Source organism: Schistocerca nitens, chromosome 1 (assembly GCF_023898315.1).
Source record: "Schistocerca nitens isolate TAMUIC-IGC-003100 chromosome 1, iqSchNite1.1, whole genome shotgun sequence".
In the NCBI taxonomy this organism is placed as follows: domain Eukaryota; kingdom Metazoa; phylum Arthropoda; class Insecta; order Orthoptera; family Acrididae; genus Schistocerca; species Schistocerca nitens.
In genome coordinates this window covers 114,020,428-114,039,130 of record NC_064614.1, presented here as the reverse complement: position 1 = coordinate 114,039,130, position 18,703 = coordinate 114,020,428, and the positions used below count along the sequence as shown (strand labels likewise).

Here is an 18,703-nt window from a genome sequence, read left to right as displayed (position 1 = left end):
CTTGCACTGGAACTTCCTGGAAGATTAAAACTGTGTGCTGGACCAGGACTAGAACTGGGGACCTTTGGCTTTCGCGAGCAACTGCTCCCGAGTTCTACTCTCGCTCTGGCACACACTTTTAATCTTCCAGGAAGTTTCATAAGAGCGCGCAGGCCGCTGCATAGTGAAAATTTCGTTCCGGAGACATCCCCTACGCTGTGGCTACGCCATGTTTCCGCAATATCTTTTCTTCCAGCAGCACAAGTTCTGCAAGTTTTGCAGGAGAGCTTCTGTGAAGAATGGAACGTAGGAGGCGAGGTACGGGCGGAAGTACAGCTGTGAGGACGGGTCGTGCGTCGTGCCGCGATAGTTCAGACAGTAGAGAACTTGCCCGTGAAAGGCAAAAGTCCCGAGTTCGAGTCTCGATCCGGCATACAGTTTTAATCTGCCAGGAAGTTTCATATGAGTGCACACTCCACTGCAGAGTGAAAATTTCATTCTGGATTACTTGCACTATTTGTCAAAGGCCACAGGATGTGTCGTCCAAATATCATGGATTACAATGTAGTCAAAAACCTTGTACACATCCTGCTATAAACCTTCTAATCCCCTTTTATTTCTGGTACTATTTAATAAACATGTTTGCAGAAATAACGATGGAAATGGACATCTTTCCCAATGCCAGTTTTGTGCAAGGTGGGACACATCATCTGTGAGGCTTAATTTTATTTTATATACAAATCTCAAAGCGCAGGATATAAGAAACCGACACATGGGAAACAGCAAAGCAGATTACTCTGAAGAAATGGATCCACCCACAAAAGCAAATACGAATTTAATAAAAAGAACTATAGACAGAATGCCACACCTACAGCGCAATGCAGAAAATAACTCAGAAGATATGTAAACCCCAAAAATAAAAAGATCTAGAATTTACAGAGTAGCAGAAAAGTCTTGTCAGATCTTATGGGTCAAACATGAAGGAACTTAAAAATGAGTTATTGTTAACAGTTCCAAGTCTGAAGAAGTAAAATTCAATATTGGACATTAGCAATTTTCTCTTTTTCAGAAGGAGTTTTTTTGCTATTGCCAATCTCAATGTTACATTCACTCTGTTTTGGCTACCTTAATTTATTTTTCTCTCTAAATATCAACATACATCTGCTACTTTTAGTGCTTCGTTTCCTACTATAATTCCCTTAGCAACGCCTGATTTAATTCGACTTCATTCTATTACTTTTGTTTTGATTTCTCTAATGTTCATCTTATAATCTCTTTTCAACGCACTATTCGTTCAGCTCTGCTCTTCCAAGTCGTTCATTGTCTCTAACAGAATTACATTGTCATCGCCAAACATCAAAATCTTTTATTTCTTCTCCCTGACCTACAATTCCATTTCCCAATTTCTGCTGGTTTCCATTACTGCTTGCTCAATGCATACATTCAGTCACTTGGGTGATAGACTTCAACACTGCCTCACTCCCTTTTCAATTGCTCCTTGCCTCTCAGTGCTTTGACTTTTCAACTGCACTCTGGTTTCTGTCCACGTTATAAATAATCTTTCGTCACCTGTATTTTATTCCTGCTACCTTCAGGTTATTAGTGGCTGTAGTCCAATAATCACTTTTAAATTTTTTCTTTATATGTACAAAGGTAGGTTTGTATTCCTTCAATCTCTCTTCTTAGATAACATGTAGGGTTAGTATTTCCTCACGTGTTCCTACACTTCTCTGGAACCGAAGCTGATCTTCCCCAAGGTTCGTTTCTACCAGTTTTTCCATTCTTCTGTAAATAATTCGTCGCAATACTTTTCAGCCATGACGTATTAAAATGAGGTTTTGGCGCTATTCACGCCTGTCAGTACCGGTCATGTTTGGAATTAGAATTATTACATTCTTCTTAAAGTCTGAAGATATTTCTCCGGTCTCATATACACTCCTGGAAATTGAAATAAGTACCGTGAATTCATTGTCCCAGGAAGGGGAAACTTTATTGACACATTCCTGGGGTCAGATACATCACATGATCACACTGACAGAACCACAGGCACATAGACACAGGCAACAGAGCATGCACAATGTCGGCACTAGTACAGTGTATATCCACCTTTCGCAGCAATGCAGGCTGCTATTCTCCCATGGAGACGATCGTAGAGATGCTGGATGTAGTCCTGTGGAACGGCTTGCCATGCCATTTCCACCTGGCGCCTCAGTTGGACCAGCGTTCGTGCTGGACGTGCAGACCGCGTGAGACGACGCTTCATCCAGTCCCAAACATGCTCAATGGGGGACAGATCCGGAGATCTTGCTGGCCAGGGTAGTTGACTTACACCTTCTAGAGCACGTTGGGTGGCACGGGATACATGCGGACGTGCATTGTCCTGTTGGAACAGCAAGTTCCCTTGCCGGTCTAGGAATGGTAGAACGATGGGTTCGATGACGGTTTGGATGTACCGTGCACTATTCAGTGTCCCCTCGACGATCACCAGTGGTGTACGGCCAGTGTAGGAGATCGCTCCCCACACCATGATGCCGGGTGTTGGCCCTGTGTGCCTCGGTCGTATGCAGTCCTGATTGTGGCGCTCACCTGCACGGCGCCAAACACGCATACGACCATCATTGGCACCAAGGCAGAAGCGACTCTCATCGCTGAAGACGACACGTCTCCATTCGTCCCTCCATTCACGCCTGTCGCGACACCACTGGAGGCGGGCTGCACGATGTTGGGGCGTGAGCGGAAGACGGCCTAACGGTGTGCGGGACCGTAGCCCAGCTTCATGGAGACGGTTGCGAATGGTCCTCGCCGATACCCCAGGAGCAACAGTGTCCCTAATTTGCTGGGAAGTGGCGGTGCGGTCCCCTACGGCACTGCGTAGGATCCTACGGTCTTGGCGTGCATCCGTGCGTCGCTGCGGTCCGGTCCCAGGTCGACGGGCACGTGCACCTTCCGCCGACCACTGGCGACAACATCGATGTACTGTGGAGACCTCACGCCCACGTGTTGAGCAATTCGGCGGTACGTCCACCCGGCCTCCCGCATGCCCACTATACGCCCTCGCCCAAAGACCGTCAACTGCACATACGGTTCACGTCCACGCTGTCGCGGCATGCTACCAGTGTTAAAGACTTCGATGGAGCTCCGTATGCCACGGCAAACTGGCTGACACTGACGGCGGCGGTGCACAAATGCTGCGTTGCTAGCGCCATTCGACGGCCAACACCGCGGTTCCTGGTGTGTCCGCTGTGCCGTGCGTGTGATCATTGCTTGTACAGCCCTCTCGCAGTGTCCGGAGCAAGTATGGTGGGTCTGACACACCGGTGTCAATGTGTTCTTTTTTCCATTTCCAGGAGTGTATCTTTCACACCAGGTGGAACAGTTTTGTCATGGCTGGTTCTCCCAAGGATCTTTATAATTCTACGGGAATGCCTCCTACTCCAGTGCCCTTGTGTAAACATAGACCTTTCACTACTTGGTCAAACTCTTCTCGCGTTATCATATCTCCTATCTCATCTTCTTTATCTTTAATGTTTCAATCTTGTTTCCCCCATACAAACGCTCAGTATTCCTTCCACCTTTCAGTTTTCCTTTCTTTGCTCAGTACTGGCTTGCCATCTGAGCTCTTGAAATTAATTCATCTGCTTCTCTTGTTGCCAATGGTGTCTTTAACGGTACTATAGATGGTATCCATCTTTCCCCTAGTCACGCGCGTTTCTAAAGCCTCGCATTTATCCTTTAGCCATTCCCACTTACCCATTTTGCGTTTCCTGTCAGTCTCATTTTTAGACATCTGTGTCTCCTTTCATCTGCTTCAGTTGCAGTATTTTCATATTTTCACCTTTCATCAATTAAATTCAGTATGTCTGTTATTATAGGTTATCTGTTTTGAGCTGACTGCAACGTAATAAGAAAGAGTTACACCAGACGCGTTTCGCTTTGATTTACAAAGCATCTTCTGTAGTGCTCTATAAATTGGATACACACGTTTGTACATTTATTTTTCTGGTTCTTTTAGGTTAAAAACAGCTTTTCTTTATAAAGTTCGTCTGCAAGCTACTTACGGTGTTTCTCTACGTAATCTGCACCTTCCCCTCTTGCTACCAGTGGTTGGTGTCTGCAGGCTTCATTTCACATCTGCAAAGGCATAAACACTGTGGCAGTGATGGATGAAAAACAGTTAAGAAAATCAATTATAAATTTTGCAGCGTAGAAAATAAAGCAAAATGCCAAAAACTTCAGATGTGAAATGAAGTCTGACGAGACCAATCACTGCTGGCAACAGGGGAAGATGCAGATTACGTAGAGAAACACTGTAAGTAGCTTGCAGACAAACTTTATAAAGAAAACGCTGTTTTTAACCTAAAAAAAAAATAAAAAAATGTACAAACGAGTATATCCAATTTATAGAATACCACAGAAGATGCTTTGTAAAAAAAGTGAAACGCGTCTGGTGTAATTCGTTCTAATTACATTGCAGTCAACTCAAGACCGATAACCTATAATAACAGATGTTAACAGCTGCTGCGGAAGATGGCCACACAAACAAAAGTATTAAATTCAATATGTCCTTCGTTATCCAAAAGTTTCTACAAAGCCCTGTCTCTTTATCTGTGTGGTTCTCTGTCGTCTTTTCTGTGGTGTCACCGCCAGACACCACACTTGCTAAGTGGTAGCTTTAAATCGGCCGCGGTCCATTAGTACATGTCGGACCCGCGTGTCGCCACTGTCAGTGATCGCAGACCGAACGCCACCACACGGCAGGTTTCGAGAGACGGACTAGCACTCGCCCCAGTTGTACGGACGACTTAGCTAGCGATGCACACTAACGAAGCCTCGCTCATTTGCAGAGCAGATAGTTAGAATAGCCTTCAGCTAAGTCAATGGCTACGACCTAGCAAGGCGCCATAGCAATTGATAGTTATCGTATGAAGCATGTCTCATTAAGAACGATGTATACAAATGATGGATTAAAGTTAAGTATTCCAGAAGCTACGTACTTTTCTTTATAGCATTCAATACGTATCCTGTTTCAGACCTCACGCCATCCTGCGTGAGCTTATAGCGTGCATTTCGGCCTTCTCTAGCAATATAACATTTTCTATTTCACCTCTCAAAGTTACCAATCAGTCTTTTATTGTACTCCTTTCCCTTGTTTCAGTTCAACGTTGCCTAAAGCTTTCTTAAACTCTCAACCACCCCTGATTCTTTCAATTTATCCACAACCCATCTCCTTAATTTTCTAGCTTTTTGTAATTTCTTCAGAATAAACAGCAGCTCATAAATAATAATTTATGATCAAAGTGCACATATACCCTTGGAAATATTTTGCCGTTCAAAATCTGGTTCGAAATCTCTTTCTTACCATTATACAGTCAACAAGAAACCTTCCAGTGACCGCAGGTTCTTTCCACCTCTACAACCTTCTTTCATGATTCTTAAATCAAATGTTAGAGATGATTAAATCATGCTATATGAAAAACTATACCAGCGACTTCCCATTCCGTTCACCCAAGTCCACGTTCTCCTACTTTTTTCCTTCATTTAGTTTTCCTAGTACTAAATTCGACTCATCTGTCACGATTGAATTTTCATCTCCTTTAACTGTCTCAATAATTTCCTTCTTGTCATCATACACGCTTTTAGTCTGTTCATCAGCCATAGGGCTTGTAGGCATATAAACTTGTAATACTGTGATGGGTGTTGGCTTCGTATCTATCTTGGCTACAATAACATGTTCAATACACTGTTCATAGAATTCGTGTTTTCTCGTTTAGTATTATACATTATCGCTCGGAGATTCGAACGTAGGACTATTTTACCTTCGTAAAATTGTACCCAAGAGGATGTCATCGTCATTAAGCCACACGGCAGACCTGCATACGCTCGGGAAAACATCATCGGCTGTAGTGTCAGCAGAACTCACTTACGTGCCTCTCGGTCTCAGGGCCCTGGGTTCGACTCCAGACAAGGTCGAGGATTTTTTCCGCTCGAGACGGTATGGTGTGTCTGTTGTCCTCATCATTACTTTATCATTGTCATCGACGTGAAAGTTGCCGAAGTGGCGTCAACTACAAAGGCTTGCAACAGGCGGACGAATTTTCCAGGAGGGGGATCCAAGCCAAAAACGCCATACAATACACATATTTCATTTCATGTCGGCTGTAGTTTCCTTTTACTTCCAGCTGTTGTGAGCACTAGAGCTGCAAGGTCATGTCGGCTAGTGTTACAAAGCCACATCAATCAATCATTGGACTGATGCCCCTGCAACTACTGAAAAGTCTGCTGCCTCTCTTCAGGAAGGACGGGTTAGACTCGACTCACCCCTCTATTGTGGTTGCATCTACGGTACGGCTATCTGCATCACTGATGCAAGCAAGCAATTTTACCTCAGCAAGGTCCATATGTATGTTTTTCTATGCTGTGTGCTGGTCTCGTCATGTTTGCATAGCTACTACATCCAACATCCCTCATACAAAATCAGCAGCAGCCGCAGTTTGACATCTATTGCTGGATAGAGATCTCCTCCAAACTTCTCCATTTCTCCAACTGCCATCTATCCACCTGGCTCTATGCACCGACCACCTCAAATTCATCTTCATTAGTTATATTAAGGCTCTGCAGCCCACTCAGTATCCTGACTCATTTTTCCTTGTATCTCACACGAAGTACACTCTAACACAAAAATCAAGGATGCACCATGAACGATTTATGCAAATTGGTCAGAAACTGATATTCATATATGCATCGACGGAAAATGCAAAACAGCAAACTTCGGCGGCCAATACGAATGTGTGACGGTGCAGCATAATTTCATCACACAGCTGGCAAGGATAGTGAATAGGAGACATGTCGATACCAGGGCATAAAGTCTTTGCGTATTTCATTCCGAGACCTGAGTTGGACAGTAAATATGCCTCGCAGATAGGCGGCTGAGCAGAATCCCCAGATATTAGCATTTGAGAGAAGATATGTAATTGGGAGTTGGAGTAATCGGCCAGTCGCTCGATATTTGAATAGGAGCAATGCCACTATTCGATGATGTTTGGAGGAATGAGTAAACTGTGGCCGAAAGCAGCAGGAGTGAGGAAGTGGTCAAACCAGAGAGACGACCGAACGTGAGGACCGAGGAGTTGTCAGAGAGACACTCAGAGCCCCCAATTCATCATTACCATCGATCCAACGTGCAACTGGTGTTTCAGTGACGGCATGGACCATTTGCAAGCGGCTCGAAGAAAAGGGGCTGGAGCTCATGTCTCCCCTGGTGGCTACTACCATTGACCTCTGTAAACCAATAAGCTCGTTTGCATTGGTATCGGGCACATTCGGCCTGGAATCACACTGACTGGAGTATAATTAGCTCCAGTGATGAGTCCCGCTTCAAACTGAGTCCCGAAGACCAGCAAGGGCGCATCTGCAGCCACCCCGGACAGTGGTGGTATACCAACCTGACATTCGCCCGCCATACGGCCTGACAACCTGGAGTGATGAGTAGCAGAACCTCTTTGCTTGTCATCCGTGGCACTTTTACAGCACAGCGGTACTCGACGAACTTCTATGACCCGTTTTGTTGCTCTTCATGGCAAGCAATGCCCGCCCCGAAAGCTGAATGGTCAGCGTGACGGACTGCCGTCCTGAGGAGCCCGCGTTCCATTCCCGGCCGGGTTGGGGATTTTCTCCGCTCAGGGACTGGGTGTTGTGTTGTCTTCATCATCATTTCATCCTCATTAGGCGCGCAGGTCGCCCAATGTGGCGTCTAATGTAATAAGACCTCCACCAAGGCGGCCGGACCTGCCCCATAAGGGGCCTCCCGGCCAATGACGACAAACGCTCATTGCCATTTCCATGGCAAGCAATTCTGGACTTACATTGCAGCAAAATAATTCCCGTCCGCATAAGGCAGGAGTTTTTACCACAAAGCACCGGATCTCTCCCCACATGAGAACGTTTAGAGCATTATGGGCAGGGCCCGCCAACCATCTCGGGATTTTGTCGATTTAACGCGCCAATTGGACAAAATTTGACACGAAATCCCTCAGGGGGACATCCAACAATTGCGTTAATCAATGTCATGCCGAATCACAGCTTGCATAAGGGCCAGAGGTGGACAAACACATTATTGACTTGCTTAATTTGTGAGGATCTGTCTCTTTAAGTCATCAATTTTTTCTGAAATTGTAATCATTTTTTTGCCTGTACACATACATCGCAGCTACCGATTTCCGTCACATTCGCATAATTCCTTCGTAGTGCGTTTCTTTTTTTACAGAAAAATGAAGAAACTGAAAAACTGGTGGTAGCCTTCCTGAGGAGTCGTGAGACTGGGTTCCACAGAAAAGTAGGAACATGCGAGGTAATATTAAACCGACGACTTATCCTACAACAGTGACTGAAGAAAGGCAAATCTACACTAGCAGATTTAGAGTAATCTTTGCTCAATGTTTAGACTATACTCTTTAAAATTTTTAAGACAGCAGGGATAAAATCCAGCGAGCAAAAAGTTATTTACAATGTATGGAAACCAGAGCGCAGCAATAGAAGCCAAACAACTTCAAAGGGAAGTCGTGCTTGAGAAGGGAGTGACATGCGTTTGTAGCTCATTCTCGATGTTATTCAATCTGTACAATAAGGAAGCAGTGAAGGAAACCATGCTGAAAATTAAAAAGAGAATTAAAGTTGTTGTAGAAGAAATAAAATTGGAATGAATAGTTTCTTGAAATGACATTATAGGGTGAAAATCAATAAAAGTAAAAAAATGGTAATGGAATGTAGTCAGATTAAATAAGTCATATTGACTGAATTGCAATAGGAAATGAGATACTGAAAGTAGTCCAGAATGAAATTTTCACTCTGCAGCGGAGTATGCGCTGATACGAAACTTCCTGGCAGATTAAAACTGTATGCCGGACCGAGACTCGAACTCGGGACCTGAGTTCGAGTCTCGGTCCGGCACACAGTTTTACTCTGCCAGGAAGTTTCATTGAAAGTAGTATTTGGGTTTTGCTATTTAGGCGGCAAAATAACTGACAATAGCCGAAATGGAGACGATATAACGTCTAGTATAAATATAAGTGTCAGGAAGTCTTTTCCGAAGATATTTCTCCAGAGCGTAACCTAGTATTGCTGTGAAGTGTGGATGGTAATTAGTTTGGATAGAAGATAATAGCAGAATGCTGAAGGTTAGATGGAGATATCGACTATCAAATGAAGAGGTACTCAGTCGAATTGGGGTGAAAAGAAGTTATGGCACAACCTGATTAAAAGAAGAGATCTGTTGATAAGACACGTCTGGAGCCATCGAGGAATCGTCAGTTTGGTAGAGGAAGGAAATTTGCTGTGTAAAATTGCAGATGGAGATCAAGGCGCGAATAAGTAAGCAGGTTCAAATATAAGTGTAGATTGTAGTAGTTATGCAGAGAAGAAGAAGCTTGCATGTCATATATTAGCTGTGAGAGGCTCATTTAGGTCGCGTAGTATTTCTCCATTTCTACTGATTATGTCAAAGGAAGCATGCAAATTCCTACTACTGGATACATCAGCCATCGACCTGAACAGTCGTCGACTCTTTTTCGCAGGTGGAGGCGGCCACGGTGGGTCCGGCGCTGGTGGGAAGTCGAGCGGCGGATCGTCTGGGAGCGGCGGCTCGTCACACCACCACAAGGAGTCGGGAGAGAAGGGTTCGTCAGGCAGCGAGAAGTCCCAGCATTCGTCAGTCGTGGAGAAAGGGGGCGGCAGCAGCCACAGCGAAAGCGGCGGGCATGCGTCGCACCACCACAAGCAGGACGGTGGCGCGCACGGCCACAAGTACAAGGGCGGTGGTCACAAGGGCAACAACGCCTTCTCCAAGGTTAGTACTGGCAGTAGGGTGGCATTGCGCCCAGCCACATGTACTAGGGCTGTGGCCACTGCACCAACAATAGCATCTACAAGGTCTGTACCAGAAGTGAACACTGGAATTGCAACTCCAGTAGGCACAGCTTCTGTATCGCGCTCTGTAGTAGAGTATTCTTTAGCAATACTTCCTTCTGACATTTGATTTCCAATCCTTATTCTTATTTTCTATATCACGAGGATCACTCCAAAAGAAATACACTCTATTTTTTTTAAATGCATCTTTTATTCTACATGTTTGAAAGTTTTACAGTGTGTAGATACATCCTTTAGGAACAATATTTTCATTTCTCCACATAATTTCCATCCCTCTCAACTGCCTTACGCCATCTTGGAACCAGCGCCTGTACACCTACACGTTAAAATTCTCGACCAGCCTGTTGGAGCCACTGTTTGGCAGCGTGCACAAGGTAGTCATCATCTTCAAACCTTGTTCCACGAAGAGAGTCTCAGTTTCCCAAAGAGATGATAGTCACATGGAGCCGGGTCAGGACTGTAAGGTGGGTGTTTCAGTGTTGTCCATCCGAGTTTTGTGTTCGCTTCCATGGTTTTTTGACTGACATGTGGCCGTGCATTGTCGTGCAACGGCAAAACATCCTGCTTTTGCCGATGTGGTCGAACATGACTCAGTCGAGCTTGAAGTTTCTTCAGTGCCGCCACATATGCATCAGAATTTGTGGTGGTTTCACTTGGCATGATGTCCACAAGCAAGAGTCCTTCGGAATCGAAAAACACCGTAGCCATAACTTTTCCAGCAGAAGGTGTGGTTTTGATTTTTTTTTCTTGGGTGAATTTGCATGATGCCACTCCATTGATTGCCTCTTCGTCTCTGGTGAAAAATGATGGAGCCATCTTTCATCACCTGTCACAATTCTTCAAAGAAATTCATCTCCACCATTCTCGTACTGTTCCAAAAGTTCGCTGCATACCGTTTTCCTTGTTTCTTTGTCAGCCACTGTCAACATCCTGGGAACCCACCTGGCACAAACCTTTTTTAACGCCAACACTTTCAGTATTCTGCAAACACTTCCTTTCCCTATCCCAACTTAGGGTGACAATTCGTCCACTCTGATGCATCTGTCATCAGTCACCAATTCGTTAACTCTCTGCACATTGTCTGGAGTGTGTGCAGTGCGAGGTTCTGCCGCTGTGAGGACCATCCTCAGTATTGCCGTGCCCGCTTTCATCATGTAACCTGCTTGCCCACTGACTAACTGTACTGCGATCGACAGCAGCATCTCTATACACATTTTTCAACCTCTTGTGGATGTTTCCCATTGTCTCGTTTTCACAGCACAGGAATTCAATGTCGGCACGTTGCTTCTGACGAATGTCAAGTGTAGCAGCCATCTTGAAAACTTTCACACATGCAGAATAAAAACTGTATTTTTTCAAAAATGGTGTGCATTTCTTTTGAATTGACCCTCATACATATAGAATCTATACCAGTCATCTCTGCTTCTAGTCTATTCTCTTCCTCTTCAATATATCCATCAGCTTATTCAATTGAACTCTGTCGAAAGCTTTTTCCAATCAATTAAAACAGCATTAATTTCTCAATTTTTCTCAGTATAATTTTCCCCTGTGATTCATAACAGGCCAATAGTATCATTCCTTTTTCTCTTATGAATCCGAACTGTTCCTCACTAGTCCATCTATCCAAATTGTCATACAACCATTTACTCAGCACTCTCAGCAATACTGTAGCTAAGTGAGAGATTAGACTGATAGTCCTGTGCTGTTCACACTTTTTGGTACTTCTCTTTTTCTCAATTGATATCATTACAATTACAAGAAATTCATCAGGCCACTCCCCTCCGTCATATATCTCCTCATTACACAGGTAGACTATTTCCTTCTCTCCCTGTTTCCCAAAATCATCAACACTTCCACTTCAGCGCCATTTCTATTTCAACTACCAAGATGCCTTACCCCTGTCCGTCTTATACAGATATTCTACACGCTGAGCTACCGTGCCGGCATCCGTCTGAGCCACCGAGGACACAGAGGATAGTGCGACTGCAGGGACTTATCTCTGGCACGCCTCGCGTGAGCCCCACATTCCCAACTTATTGTTCGTACTCCACTCCTGGAAATGGAAAAAAGAACACATTGACACCGGTGTGTCAGACCCACCATACTTGCTCCGGACACTGCGAGAGGGCTGTACAAGCAATGATCACACGCACGGCACAGCGGACACACCAGGAACCGCGGTGTTGGCCGTCGAATGGCGCTAGCTGCGCAGCATTTGTGCACCGCCGCCGTCAGTGTCAGCCAGTTTGCCGTGGCATACGGAGCTCCATCGCAGTCTTTAACACTTGTAGCATGCCGCGACAGCGTGGACGTGAACCGTATGTGCAGTTGACGGACTTTGAGCGAGGGCGTATAGTGGGCATGCGGGAGGCCGGGTGGACGTACCGCCGAATTGCTCAACACGTGGGCGTGAGGTCTCCACAGTACATCGATGTTGTCGCCAGTGGTCGGCGGAAGGTGCACGTGCCCGTCGACCTGGGACCGGACCGCAGCGACGCACGGATGCACGCCAAGACCGTAGGATCCTACGCAGTGCCGTAGGGGACCGCACCGCCACTTCCCAGCAAATTAGGGACACTGTTGCTCCTGGGGTATCGGCGAGGACCATTCGCAACCGTCTCCATGAAGCTGGGCTACGGTCCCGCACACCGTTAGGCCGTCTTCCGCTCACGCCCCAACATCGTGCAGCCCGCCTCCAGTGGTGTCGCGACAGGCGTGAATGGAGGGACGAATAGAGACGTGTCGTCTTCAGCGATGAGAGTCGCTTCTGCCTTGGTGCCAATGATGGTCGTATGCGTGTTTGGCGCCGTGCAGGTGAGCGCCACAATCAGGACTGCATACGACCGAGGCACACAGGGCCAACACCCGGCATCATGGTGTGGGGAGCGATCTCCTACACTGGCCGTACACCACTGGTGATCGTCGAGGGGACACTGAATAGTGCACGGTACATCCAAACCGTCATCGAACCCATCGTTCTACCATTCCTAGACCGGCAAGGGAACTTGCTGTTCCAACAGGACAATGCACGTCCGCATGTATCCCGTGCCACCCAACGTGCTCTAGAAGGTGTAAGTCAACTACCCTGGCCAGCAAGATCTCCGGATCTGTCCCCCATTGAACATGTTTGGGACTGGATGAAGCGTCGTCTCACGCGGTCTGCACGTCCAGCACGAACGCTGGTCCAACTGAGGCGCCAGGTGGAAATGGCATGGCAAGCCGTTCCACAGGACTACATCCAGCATCTCTACGATCGTCTCCATGGGAGAATAGCAGCCTGCATTGCTGCGAAAGGTGGATATACACTGTACTAGTGCCGACATTGTGCGTGCTCTGTTGCCTGTGTCTATGTGCCTGTGGTTCTGTCAGTGTGATCATGTGATGTATCTGACCCCAGGAATGTGTCAATAAAGTTTCCCCTTCCTGGGACAATGAATTCACGGTGTTCTTATTTCAATTTCCAGGAGTGTATATATTCTTCAGCTACTGTGACATCCTCTCTTTTTATTCTCATATTAGTCTTCATCTTTTTACTTTCAATAATTATTTCTCTAGCCAATTTGAACATCATTTCACGCTTTCCCTCTCTCTTCATTTTCTCTATTCCGTCGCATTTCTCTTTCATCTATCTTTCTCTTGCTTCTTCAGTTTCTCTCCTTAACATATTATTCAGTTTCTGCACCTCTTACTGCGTTCTTCATCTTTGACATTTATTCGCTTTCTCCAGTCTTCTATCTTTTTTATAATGTTTTCCATTATCCATTCTTTCCTGATACCCACTTTTATCCATCAGGTAAAATGTAAATGTCGTGTGACTATGGCCTCCCGTCAGGTAAACCTTTCGCTGGGTGCAAGTCTTTTGATTTGACGCCACTTCGGTGACTTGCGCGTCGATGGGGATAAGATGATTATGGTTACAACACAACACCTAGTCCCAGAGCGGAGAAAAATCTCCGACCCAGCCGGGAATCGAACCTGGGCCCTTAGGATTGACATTCTGTCGCACTGACGAATCAGCTACTGGTAATGGACATCCATCAGTCATTTATAGATTCTTCAACTCTACCTCCCTCCTACTTTCCATTACACGTTCTTCGAATCTACATCCCTCCCACTTTCACATGAACCTTTTTTCCAACTCTGAAACCTTACCTAACTTCTTGGTTGATTGGTTGGTTTGGGCAGGAAAGGGAACAAACTCGGAAGTCATCAGTTCCACTACCTTCTTGACTGTCCCTAATTTTAATTTTTCTTTCACGTTATCTCTTTGTACTTTCTTCAACTTCACTGGTATTTTTCCCACCTCATGTTCCTGGGTAATCCTTGCCACTCTTGAGTCAGTTCCTAAACCTTTTCCAACTGATTCCTTTCTCTACTCCAATTTGATATCCATGTGTAAAGTTTCCTTTTGCGCTTTTCAGATAATGTGCTACCCACCATTAGTGAGTTTTATTTGCAAAACCTAATTAGTCGTTCACCTCTCTCATTTATTGTCGCTAATCCAAATTTTCTTATTGTATCTTAGTTATTCCTTCACCCACCACTGCATTCCAGCCCTTATAATGATAATTCGGGCATTTCTATTTTCTTCCTCGGTAAGTTCTTTAACATTCTCATAATATTCTTCCACCTTCTCACCTATAAACTGGTTGACTGGCATGTATACCTCTATTAATACCACATCTTCCAAACTACTCTGCAATTGCATCATCGGTCTTCCATGAATATACTGCTCTTTCATTAATTTATGTTTCAGTTTCTGTTCAGTCACCGTTACTACTCTGTTCTTGCCACTCTTGATTTTATCTGAGTAGAAAAACTTACTGTGGTACCACCGGCAGATACCACACTTGCTAGGTGGTAGCCTTCAAATCGGCCGCGGTCCGTTAGTATACGTCGGACCCGCGTGTCGCCACTATCAGTGATTGCAGACCGAGCGCCGCCACACGGCAGGTCTAGTCTAGAGAGACTCCCTAGCATTCGCCCCAGTTGTACAGCCGACTTTGCTAGCGATGGTTCACTGTCTACATACGCTCTCATTTGCAGAGACGACAGTTTAGCATAGCCTTCAGCTACATCATTTGCTACGACCTAGCAAGGCGCCATATTCAGTTACTATAATTACTTCAAGAATGTATTCCGAACAGATAATATTGTGAATCATGTACCGTCAAGAGCGACGTTCATCATTAATGGATTAAGGTTACGTATAAAACTAATTACGTCCGCTTTCTGAATTCTCATTCCTTGTCATGTTCCAGACCTCAGGTCAGTATAGTTCTTCCCTCCTCACGCCAGCCTGCTTGAGCTAAAACGCGTGCATTTCGGCCCCCACTCGTAACACGGTGTTGGCTCTTCTGCCAACACAAAACTTACAATCTGCATTCTCTCTCTATTTCACGTCACATTCGTCAGGTGCATCCTTTTCATCTCCTGTTTTGCATTTTTAGCCCTCCTGCTTGCAGCAACTTGAGGGTATTCCATGTTCCGATTTTTATCTTTCGTTCCTTCATTCCCCTGTTCTTCCTTTCGTGTATTTCCTCTCAATATGTTCCCCTCTTGGAGATCTGAGTGATCGGAACCTTTAACATACCATGTACTGCTTCGGAAATTGAAGCAGCCCACTATTAGTCACACACAGTCTGCAGCTGCCCCTCTGGAGTATAATCACTGCTTGTATCCTTTATGCACCCAAAGAGAAAAGGCGCCTCTTTCGCCAGCTTCACCGTTCAGAAAGACTCTTTTTCCGCTATGGCTGCCTTTTGTGTCTACACCGTTATACTAACACTTGCCATTACATGTTGCTATGAACTGAACCTATGTGAACTAAGGTTTATAACGAGCTGTTACTCCTTCTTTAATTGTGAAATGGAGCATCGACCTTGAAGTTCTCGCCCTAATATCATTTATAGAAACTGGCTTCTAAAAGAAAAAATCCTCAGTAGCATTTATTGACATCACAATAGCAAAGGTCGGTGAGTGGCTGGATGGGTTAACGTATATGCTAAATCACACAGTTTCAAGCTTTTTTAAATTCAGCATTGGAGAAACTATAAGTAAATCCTCCATTATAGAGAACGGTCTCCCACAGGAATCGGGTTTGACCCAACTTTCATTTAATTTGTTCGCCACAGACACAGTGACCCCTGATTCTGCGGAGATTGGCTACACAGACGCCCTAGCGACAGCAGCTAAAAGCAGCACATTCGAAGAAAACGACAACCACTTACTATCGAACTAGAAAAGGTTGACCAGTATAACAAAATGTAGAGACCGCCTGAAGCCTAATAAAATAGAAGTCAGTTCATTCCATCTAACTTACAGAATGCCAAAGAGCTAATTGTAATCTTCGCAAATAGAAAATGCACCCCAACTTAAAATCCCAATACTGAGTGTGATTCTCGACAAATCCTTGACAATTAGGAAACATGTACAAGGAACAGGATAATGCTAAAATCAAGAAACAATATATAAAGGAAACTGGTTGGTGCTAGCTCGGGATTTAATGCAAACACTTTGACAACTACAGCACAAGAAGTTGTGTATCCTGTCGCCAAAAACTGTTCTCCCTTGCGGAGTAGAAGCATCCATAGCAACAAAATAGATATCCAACCAAACTATGCAATGTGGATCATGACAGTAACTCTTAAATCCACAGCAATGCCAAGGCTGTCAGTGCTCGCCAGTATTGCTCCACCAAACATCCAATGACAACAAGTTGTAACATAAAGGACGAAACTCTAAAGATCCAGAAACTCAACACTTCAACAAACATTGCACAATTTACCATGCGCCCAACTAAAACCTAGAAAACCAGGCTGGGTCAACAACAGCCAGCTAGCCCCAGCAATGTAGAGAAATCATTGGATGTACTTCCAGGGTTATGAGAGATGACTAAAATAGTTCCTACCATCCAATCCCTGGGAGAAAACTTACCAAGAAAAACCTGTAGCTCTGTCAATCATGTCAGAGCTGGGCACACTGTGACCAAAACACAGTACATAAATTGGGAATAACTGATGATGACCAATCCGACTGGGAGCGTTAGAACAACATTGGACTACATTTCACACGACTCCTCAAAAAGAAAATTCATGTATACCCTGAAACTCTTTGCAGACCCTGTACCTCATGCAGTCAATTAGTTGAGTCTTTGGATGTCCAACTGTGCTGGGAATGGCTACCTCAACCTCTTTTAGCTACTGTTAATTGTCCAGCTGTATCCTGGGTAGTTATGATTAAACTATAGCTGCTCATAGAGGTCCAATGTGAACTGTAATTGGATTCTGGCAGCAAAACTTCGTAGATATTTTAATGCATTAATGGAGAATCGATTTACACTGCAAAACTATTAGTTCCAATTTTGGCCACCAGGTGCAAATCTAGCGCTGTTAATCCAAGAGTGACATATAGAAATATTTTCATATGTATGGGTAAGCTACAGGGAATGGAGAGAAAATGTCAAACAAATGAGAAAGGCACAATTTTGATTATATCATTAACCACACTTACACTATTTATTAAATATGAGCACCAGAGACGTCGATGAGATGCTGTACAGTGCCAGATTTGCACCTGTTAGCCAAAATTGGAACTAATTTTTTTCAAGCACTAGTAGGACCCACATTAATACAGCATATGTCACAACTTTCGCTGACATACAATAATTACAACCCACATTGGACCTCTGTCAGTGTCTGTACTTTAATTATAACCACCCAGCACATGTCAGTGTCTGAATTTTTGCTGGATATTATTAGATTGAATTTTAGTGTAGCACTTGCATAGTAAATCAAAGGAATAACAGTATCTCAAATTGCACTTGAGTGCATAATTTATGTGTTAAATAAAAATGAATCGCCGGCCGGAGTGGTCAAGCGGTTATAGGCGCTTCAGTCTGGAACCGCGTGACCGCTACGGTCGCAGGTTCGAATCCTGCCTCGGGAATGGATGTTTGTGTCGTCCTTAGGTTAGTTAGGTTTAAGTAGTTCTAGGGGACTGATGACTTCAGATGTTAAGTCCCATAGTGCTCAGAGCTATTTGAACCAAAAATGTATCACAGTGTCTTAAAATGCACATGAACACGGCATTTTCTTATTATATGAGAGGATTAGGAGCGGCAGTCACAAGGACATAATATGATTGTTTACAAACATTTATTTTTACGAACAAAGTGCCTGCAGACCATGGTCATTCAAATATAGTTACCAATTACTTTTCCTCATGAAAATCGAAATAATAATTTGCCCACTATCAATTACAAGAATGTGATAGGCAAAGGTCGCCCTCTGTACACCAGATTGCAATTACTGGTTCAGACACATATCTTCTCGCTGCTTAACGCCTACTTCGCAGCCAGTCCAAATGACAAAATGACACCACTGTATTCCATGGAGCCGCTTGTCCCTTGGGATATAACAACAACAAATAAATAAATTTTATTTATTGTGCATATACAGCGTACTGTGACGAATACGGGATTAAATTTGTAGGTGGCTTGTGAGTATATAGTGTGCGAAATTTGCTAGAGAGACATGCCACCTCTGGCAGCTAAAAAGACTCTAATATAAGTTGGGAGTTAAGTCTGAGCTTAGATGACAGATGCAGGCACGGTTTCTAGTATAAATAGACTCCGAGCGGCGTCCTTGTACATGTCCACCATGCACAAGCAGTGGCACGGGGCACCTCCCTTACGCGCAGCTTGCTGGAAATTCTTATGCCAGTGACCATAACACCACCAGTATCAGTCGGACACATCAAGCACCACCTGACGCACATTTCTGATTTCATCATCGACTTCAGT

The 18,703-nt window shown here is 44.6% G+C and overlaps 1 protein-coding gene across 1 annotated transcript in view; it reads left to right on the top strand.

Annotated features, from left to right (window-relative positions):
• Positions 1–18,703, top strand: part of LOC126258162 (MHC class II regulatory factor RFX1-like) — a 113,385-nt gene that overhangs the window by 55,166 nt on the left and 39,516 nt on the right. The window contains exon 3 of the mRNA XM_049955660.1: positions 9,549–9,820. Within this exon, the coding sequence (XP_049811617.1) occupies positions 9,549–9,820 (272 nt within the window). The remainder of the gene's footprint in view (positions 1–9,548; positions 9,821–18,703) is intronic.